Source organism: Sinocyclocheilus anshuiensis, unplaced genomic scaffold, assembly GCF_001515605.1.
Source record: "Sinocyclocheilus anshuiensis isolate Anshui unplaced genomic scaffold, SAMN03320099.WGS_v1.1 scaffold465, whole genome shotgun sequence".
In the NCBI taxonomy this organism is placed as follows: domain Eukaryota; kingdom Metazoa; phylum Chordata; class Actinopteri; order Cypriniformes; family Cyprinidae; genus Sinocyclocheilus; species Sinocyclocheilus anshuiensis.
In genome coordinates, this window is record NW_015539898.1 from 448,712 (window position 1) to 457,735 (window position 9,024).

Here is a 9,024-nt window from a genome sequence, read left to right on the forward strand (position 1 = left end):
CCAGTGGGGACATAATTACTGATTATAATGACTTATACTGTCTTTTTACGTGTTGCATTCCATGTGCGTTCCATCGCACAAACAACAAGCCTACTCTACACTGCTCAAAACTCGCGTTTGAATCATCATTGGCAAATTATTTAAATATAAAAAACGTACTTACAGGCTGTGAGTCAGAAGAGCCAGACTGTCCTTGCAAAGTTGGAACTGCCCAACTTTATAGAAACAGCCTTTGTGCCACAGACGCATTAGGCTACTGGTTCAGGAAACAGTCCTCATCCATCCTCCATAAAATGCGCAGCACACATCTGAATATTTGGGTTGAACTGTTCTCGAACAGTGTTGTAAATACAACTTAACCACTGATTTCTAGTCGTGTCCTCTTTTGGAAGGCCAAACAACGTAGTTTCGCTTTCACAACGAAACACACAGCGACTCCACAACATGGCAGCAGCGGCAACAGTGAGAATAAAAGTTACGCCTTCTTTCTTTGCGTGAACATTTGGGCGGCGTTATGCAAATCTTTTCACATCGTGACGTAGACATGTGGGGGCGTGTTAGAACGAGCCATTTTAGGTAGGTGTGGTTGACTCTTTAACTTTTATAAAGAATATCTCTTTGGATTTGAGACTTTAGTCTTTGCAACTTTACAGATCTTCTTTATGCACCAAGAGCTTGTAACACTCCAAAGAGAAAGGAAAAATTGAAATCGCATCATATGACCCCTTTAATATTACATACATAATAGACCACATAATAGACCATGGCAGGTCTATTGGACTGCAAGGCCTCATAAACGGAACCGATATCCTATGTCCAGATCTATTTAAATATATATTCAGATATATTATGATGCACACTGTATGAACTAATTTTTTAAAAATCAAATCAAAACACACAGACCTCAACATGCCACTGTTTGCCCATGGCGTTGACCACACGGCCCTCGATAGGACGCCTGCAGGCTCCGCAGATCGGGACGCCCATCTTATCATGGCAGGGGAGGCAGTAGAGTTCCCCTTTTAGCTCACGAGCGTCTGCGGTCAGCTCCTTACTGTAAAACACACAACCTCAAATTCACTTCACTTTCAGTAAATGGACACAGCAGATGAAATCACTTAGTGCTGTACTGACCCGCAGTTACTGCAGTTGAAGTGGTCGGGATGGTAGGGGTCATTTTTGAAAATGAGGGGCTGTTCCTCGATGATGGCGTGACACTTCTGACAGATGTACTTCCCGAGGCCCCGAGCTTTCTCTCGGTTATGACACGGACGGCAGAGATGGCTGGAAAACACAGACATGTGCATATCAGCCAATCAGAACACTTGGATGGTGACGCATTTCCTGTTCATTCGTATTTAGTTATTCAATTGGTCCCATATGCAACCAGTTGAGCTAAAGAACATCTCAATGTATGATTCTGGTTTGCAGCCTAGGACTTAAAAAGTGTATTTAAGAATCAGAATTGCTTATGAGAACAATAAAAGCTGATCATAGACCAACCGATCGTATGCAGTCTGTCAGTCACATGTTCACGGTCACCCCTCATTGGCTGTAAACTCACCGGCCGGCGTTCTTGACGAATCCAACATCGGCGAGCACGGCTTGACAGATAACACAGCAGAAACAGTCAGGGTGCCAGCTGTTATTCATGGCCTTAATCACACGCCCAATTATAAACTCTCCTGTGGGAATATGAGGGACACAATTCACAATTAGCACAGTCAATAACATCACCTGTTCGTATGTTTGTACGTGTGCATCTCTTACCACACTGGTGACAACAGGGAGCAAACAACATCTGGAAATCATGCTCACAGTATTTCCTTCCCTCAAACTATGGACAGAAGGGAGGACAATCAAACATAACATCAGCTCCAATGGGAATACATCTCAAAGTCAATCAACTGCTGACAAAACATATTGTAACTTCCAGAACTCAACACTTCAACCAGTCCAAAAAAACATTTATCTAAAAAAAAAGCTTGCTCTGAAGCGCTCAGGTACTGTAAATTTAATTCTAAGTGTCAGAGAGGGTGGAAAAGGGTCATGAATGTACAGTGGGTACGGAAAGTATTCAGACCCCCTTCAATTTTTCACTTATACACACAAAGTTTTGTGTATAATTTAAACAGAATTATTGTGTTAATTATTATATTTCATGTACATTACTAAATAAATCTAACTAAGTGGACCTCAGGGTCTTCCTATAATTTACTGAAAAACAAAAAGAAAATGAATCTATGGTATCACCCTTTTAAACACTAGGCTTCAAGATTAAATGCGACATGACAGGTTTAATGCAAGTACCTCATAAAAGAGCCCTTCAGGAAACTGCTGGAAACACTGGGCACAGACAAAGCACTGTTCGTGATACAGCTCGCCGTTGCTGTTGACGATCTTCTCCGCTGGGGCAAATCCGCTTTTACACCGTTCGCACGCGGCGTTTGCCAGGGCATTGGCCATGTTGCTGTTAGAAACAGATCAAAGTCAAGAGAAATGACTAGCAGCCAGTTACCATGAGCTTATAGATGTAACATGGCATTACGAGCCAGCTTTGGTTTATCTATAGTTAAAAAAAAAAAGTATACACAAGGGTCAATTATATTACATTTCTTTAGCAAGAATGCATTAAATTGACCAAAAGTGACCAAAAAAAGCTGTTCTTTTGAACTTCCCATTCATCAAAGAATCCTGAAAACAATGTATTACGGTTTCCACAAAAATATTAAGCAGCAGGACTGTTTTCAACATTGATAATACATTTTTCTTGAGCAGCAAATCAGCATATTAGAATGATTTCTGAAGGATCATGTAATACTGAAGACTGGAGTAATAACGCTGAAAATTCAGCTTTGCAGCACAGGGATAAATTACATTTTAAAATATATTACAGTGGAAAACACTTATTTTAAATTCTAATAATATTTCACACTATTACTGTTTTTACTGTACTTTTGATCAAATAAATTCAGCCTTGGTGAGCATAAGAGACTTCTTTCAAAAACATTAAAAAATCTTACTGAATCTTCAATTCTTCGTTTTGCAATTACTGGCATTGCCTTAGAAAATAAACAGAACTGAGTCAACGTTTAATACACATTTTTGGATTAAATTCTGAATAAACAGTGTAAAACAAACCCTCATTTAATTTCCTCAGTTGTGCATATGTCTCATTTAAAATCATTAAATTGCATCAATATCAGTATGTTATAGTACTGTCATTTGCCATCCTACACTTGAAAGTAATTCAAGGTGATGTTTCTCTATTCAAAAATCCCATGTAGCTTGTCTGGCACTTTGCAAGATATTAAGTTACTCCATTTAAGAGTGACCAGGCAAGATGGCAACCAATGTTTACATCACACAAACAGAATTAGCCTGGAGTGGCCTGTGGTTAGTTACATGGCCAGCCAGCCGTGATCTCAAATGACTCAGTGATTCCCTGCACAGACATTTCTCCCCTATGACATCACAGGTGATATGGCTACTAGGGGATGGGGCGTCTTTACAACTTCCTCTCATTCCCTTCACCGCTGTCATGGCGTTAAAGCAGACAGATGATTCTAAGGCTGTGTTCCCTAATATGGTGAAGTGAGGTTGAGCAGAGAAGATCTGCTTATGTACTAACACACTGTAGATCTATAAATAGATAATTTGTGTGTTTGAGAGATGGAGATTGTTGTATGTCAGTTCTTATCATATGCAAGAGCTCACAGAGCAACAGTTGAGGTCTCACACTGCAGTGTGAGGAAGTGGGAGCTGTGCCATCTCTGTGTGTGTGTGTGTGTGTGTGTGTGTGTGTGCTGAAGGCTTGCTTATGTCTGTAACACAGCATTTGTGTCTGTTAGTAGGATGACAACATCCATTTAGGAAGCATATACAATGTGGTATTAAAGTTTGAAAACCTGAACAAACCATATAAAACATAATTTCACTGTCAATTGGCGGAATGTTCATTTTTTTAAATTGAACTTTTCACTCCAACTGTAATTTAAAAAAAAATTTATATCAGAATATTGTTTTCACCAGCGTTCTTAAGACTTTAGAACCCCATTGCCATGCTAGTAAATATTTATCAAAATACTTCATCTGAATATTACACAGAATCTCATATTTATATAATCCCACTCAAAAGTGTGGAGTCTATTGCTGCGTTCAAGTCCTCCTGGGACGTTCGTACTTACGAGTTGACAAGTCGTAATTACGACATCAGGTGCGTTCAAGTCAGTTTAGTTGGCACAAGATGGTGGTGTACCTTTTAATAAATTACAAGAAAATACAACAGGGTCTGTTAACTCTGCTTATAGAAAATGAAGAGCAAAGAATTCGCATCAGGTGTGTTTTGCGTTTTTAATATTTTTAAAACATGCAACATGGCAAATCAAAAGATTTTTCACCTATAGGTGCAAAAATTATAGCATTTTTTTACTTGGATTTCATTAACTAGCTGCGTAACAAGAACATGACCAATTTAAGTTTATAGGACAACTAAACTATCAATTTAAACAAAAATTTACCGTCAACTACAGACGTTGCATCCATGGATTCCGCCATGTTTCTCATTGACACGCCTCCAACTCGGAAACTCGGGGCTTAAAGAAAATTTCGAGTTTCCCACTCGTAATAACGACTTTGTGGTGGCGTTCATGTGCGTTCAACTCGTAAATACGATCTATCCGACATGACTTGAACACACCATATGATACATAATCTATAAGTTTCTTATGCTCACCAAGGCTGCATTTATTTGATCAAAAATACAGGAAAACAGTAATACTGTGAAATATTACTTCAATTTCAAAATTGATTTTTAAATGTAATTTATTCCTGTGATGCGAAGCTGAATTTTCAGCATCATTACTCCAGTCTTCACTGTCACATGATCCCTCAGAAATCATTCTAATATGCTGATTTGCTGCTCAATAAATATTTATTATTATTATTATTATTAGTGTTGAAAACAATTGTGCTGCTTAACATTTTTTTTTTCAGTATGAATATAACATTCAAAGGAACAGCATTGATCTGAAATAGTAATCTTTTGTAAAAAGATACATGCCTTTCAACTGTGAATTATACATTTCCATCAACTGTGAATCAAGAAATCACTTTTGATCAATTGAATGCCTCCTTGCTGAATAAAAATATTCATTTATTTCCAAAGTTTTCAACAGTAGTGTATATTTTGTATCAGTGATACCGTATGGGGTCGTGTCTAAAAATTCTACATTGATTTCATCCCTAACATGATAATTGTGAGTTTTAAGGAGCTTAACATCTCAGGAAGCAGATTATATCCACATTTCCCTGAGGATCTGACAGTCTGTGGAAGCATCTAGCTCAGGAGTGTCTCCCAACAGCACAGACTACACAAAACATCAGAGAATTAGTTTGGAATGGAAGAGGAGCACAGTTTTCCAGGAAAAAAATATCGTATTTAGTTACATTTATCTAAGACTTATTATACAGGTAGTTAACTACAGTATGACAGGGCTTATCTAAACACTTGTGGTGTGTTGAATGTCTTTCCAGTTGTGTGTGTGTGTGTGTCTCCCAGGAAAACTCCACTAGGGAGGTTAATTAGCTTAGCATCAGCCCTCATCTAGCAATCCACGATATTATTGTTATTCTCTCAATAATAAACAAATACTTAACACTAGCAGTTAGGCAGTAAACAGTAAATCAGTTGGGTGAAAAAATAAATGTGAATAAGGGTAATAAATGATTTAATACAACTGCAGATATCTGATGCATCTTTGACTGGAGATTTCTCCGTAACAACAATTAAAAATAAAACACCGTACCTGCCCGTCATCTCTGACACCCCCAGCATCCCCTTCAGCACAGCTTATCCTGAGAGACGATTCAGATTTTATTCGACAACATAAGACGCCCTCGGATCTGTTGCTTTTCCACTTTTTTCCCCTTTTCTCTGAGACAAAGATGTTTTCCTGAAAAACAGACTGTCCACTCTGCTTGCTCGTCCGGGTAAAGTCACGTGCTGCTCGGCTGGACTTCTGATTGGTTACATTGATCAGCTCCACAGCTATGCAGAACTTTCAAACATTATTTGGGCACTATATATCATACCATGTCATATCATATTCTGTTTTAAATAGTGGTTAAATTATACATTATTGAAATTATACATCATTCGTCAAATAAGAAATATCAGAAACATTAAGTGCTAAGTAATCAAGTGTTCTATTTTATATAACAGTCATAGTTCTTTAAACTTTTGTAAATTGACTACACAAGAAAAATGTGAAGCAAAGCATCTAAGAAATTCACATGCATTTAATGTATATTAATTAAACATTTACATTAATATATATTTAAAAATAACAATTATTTTAAAATAATTTTCTTTGTATTATGAAATACGCTGATCTCGTGGTAAGCACAGTAGTGAAAGCGGCGGAACAGAGTGGACAGGCTAGAGTCCACAATAAAAATTAGCTACACACTTCCTCTGACGTCAACACCGTTTAACTCACTTCTATCAAACAGAGACTTATATGGCATTGATGCCATATAAACCAATCATTTAAAGTAAGAATCCTCAGCCTAAGGGTCTGTAAACTTCTTCCGTCTCACTTGAATCGGAAAACAGTTTAATTTAGTCAAATACACACATATAGCGTAAACATGCATCGTAAAAAGTTAGCTTTTGAATATATGTTGCCGGTTATATTGCATATCCACCACACGAGGACGCTGTTGCAAAAAATTAAGACAAAATAACTTGCACACAGTAAATGTGAGAAAATACATCTGTGGTTTCTCTGTTAGGACACCTGTGTGAAATGAAGGTAAGCTGAAACTTAATGACAAAGTCAATAAGACTGCAATATATGTATATATGTATACAGTAACAATAATCAAAAGTATATAAAATAATGGATTTAGTTATAGTATAATATTAATATCAGTTTGTGTGTGTGAGAGAGAGGGAGAGAGAGTGTATTTTCTATGTAGACTATATGCTCGACGATAACAATAAGCAAAAGTATTTAAAATATTGATCAATTTTTAGTATAGTATTATAATCAAAATATTTGTTTTCATGTATTTGTTTTTTATGTATGCAGTCCACAAAAACATTGACAGTCAGTCAAGGTGACAGAAACAGCAGTTGATAGGCTACTTGAGAGAGAGAGAGAGAGAGAGAGAGAGAGAGAGAGCATCAGTGTTTATTAATGTGCCTGGATAAAGAGCAGCCGTGACTAATCTTTCTGTGATGGTTTCTAAGATGTAATCTTGTACGCAAAAAGCTGTTACTGGATTTCAAATCTCACATTCTTACATTATAATTTTTTTGGCCTCTGGGTTCTGCCCTTTAGTCTGAATTCATCACCTCCAGGTTGTCGTTGTCATGGATACACATGGATGCGCAAAGGTCCGTCTGAAGTTCTGGTTAAGAGAAATAAATGCACGATTCCCTGATAACATTCTGAGTTACATCAAGACGGTATAATCACCAGCAGGCCTGATCAAACATGACGCTGTGATGTGAGATAAACAGATTCATAACGCTGTTCATCTTAAGGTCATCCCTGCTTTAGACGAGTGTTGAGAGAGACAATCATTCATCAAGTGGAACTTAAAGACCAAAGTTAAGCAATAACATTGTCTTGGAACTGATGTGTAAGCGCATATTCATAAGTGCATGCCAGCAGTCACTTTTATAATTTCTTGTCAGTCCTTGTCGAGTTTGCCTTTTGAGATTTGAATGAAATAAGCAACTGTGTTCTGGCATGTGCATGATAAGCTCCCAGCAGATGGGTTTTACACTTCACATGGCAGAGTGATAAGGATGCTTGTGGTACAGAATATAGATATGAATCAAGATCTCTTCAAGAGTGTTTTTCAAGTCCACTGTAGGGGTAAAAAATCAATATTGACATGACACAGAAACTTAAATGCATCCATTACAGAATTTACAAATGAGTAATAAGAACATCTGATGCATTACATATTTATTTATTATCCAATTTATGAATAATAATAATAATAATAAATTAAATCATTTAAGTTTTTTGGGGGTCTGTATATGCACAATCTGGTGTATTGTTTGTAATAATATTCCATTGTGGTGTAATTTGTCCCTCCAGTTACATTTGTGTTTGCAGCATTTTTTTTTTAACAAATATGAATCATACCAAAATTACTAAATAAAATTGAACCAAATGAACTGCAGGATTCATCACATAATTTGTGATAATAATCAAAGTGAATGACTGTCACAGCAAATATTTACACCTAGATTACACTAGGTGTCTGAAAATACACAATGATGGTGGATGGATGGATCATCCATTATCCATATCATACATTTTTGTGGTGTAAACATTGCAGGATGAGTAAGGTTAATACTTAACATTAACCCCAAACTATGAGCATTAGTAAAGCTTGACTTAGAAAGCACCGCTAAGGATGTGATTTTGATATTAAAGAGATTAGCAACATCTTCTGTACAAATTCTAACAAAAAAAACGTTTGTGATCTGATAATATGTATGAGATTATCATAGTGTTAAACTCTTTAGAACCCAGTCTGATATGCTTTGAATGCCGATCCATTATTTGACAATGAGATTGAGGAAGGGGTGGAGGGGGAGTTGAGTGTTGGCAGAGTGAAAGAGAGAGGGAGAGAGCGAACGAGCGAGAGAGAGATAGCTAGTGCTGCCAGTGTCCGTACACCACACACAATCCCACCTCTCTGTCTCTCTCTCCTCTCTGCCACTTTATCTTCAGCAAGGGCTGCCCACTGGGATAATATTCTCTATCTGTCTTTCACGCACACTAATCAGTCATTCTCTCGCGCTCTTTTTTGCTCTTCCTCATTATTTGACACTTTTTCTCCATCCTCCTTTTTGTTATCTTTCTCTTTCAGCTCCCTGTCATCCTCCTTTTCACTTCCCTTCTTCTGCTCACATCTCACAGGCTGAAGAACTCACAGGAAGCTGGAGGACAGACAGGTAAGGCTGTGTGTGTGTGTGTGTGTGTGTGTGGGTGTGTG

At 37.4% G+C, this 9,024-nt stretch overlaps 1 protein-coding gene across 3 annotated transcripts in view; it reads right to left on the reverse strand.

Moving 5' to 3' along the window:
- Window positions 1-5,986, reverse strand: part of LOC107685950 (LIM and senescent cell antigen-like-containing domain protein 1) — a 12,247-nt gene extending 6,261 nt beyond the window's left edge. The window contains exons 1-6 of one of the 3 annotated variants that reach the window (XM_016482712.1): window positions 5,808-5,978; window positions 2,311-2,470; window positions 1,771-1,837; window positions 1,565-1,685; window positions 1,135-1,284; window positions 904-1,054 (exon numbers count right to left, since the gene is read on the reverse strand). In XM_016482712.1, the coding sequence (XP_016338198.1) occupies window positions 904-1,054; window positions 1,135-1,284; window positions 1,565-1,685; window positions 1,771-1,837; window positions 2,311-2,470; window positions 5,808-5,836 (678 nt within the window). In that variant the 5' untranslated portion in view covers window positions 5,837-5,978. Of the gene's footprint in view, window positions 1-903; window positions 1,055-1,134; window positions 1,285-1,564; window positions 1,686-1,770; window positions 1,838-2,310; window positions 2,471-5,807 lie in introns of all 3 variants that reach the window. The other 2 variants (XM_016482711.1, XM_016482710.1) reach the window with 2 other exon arrangements.
- Between the last annotated feature and the right edge of the window lie 3,038 nt (window positions 5,987-9,024).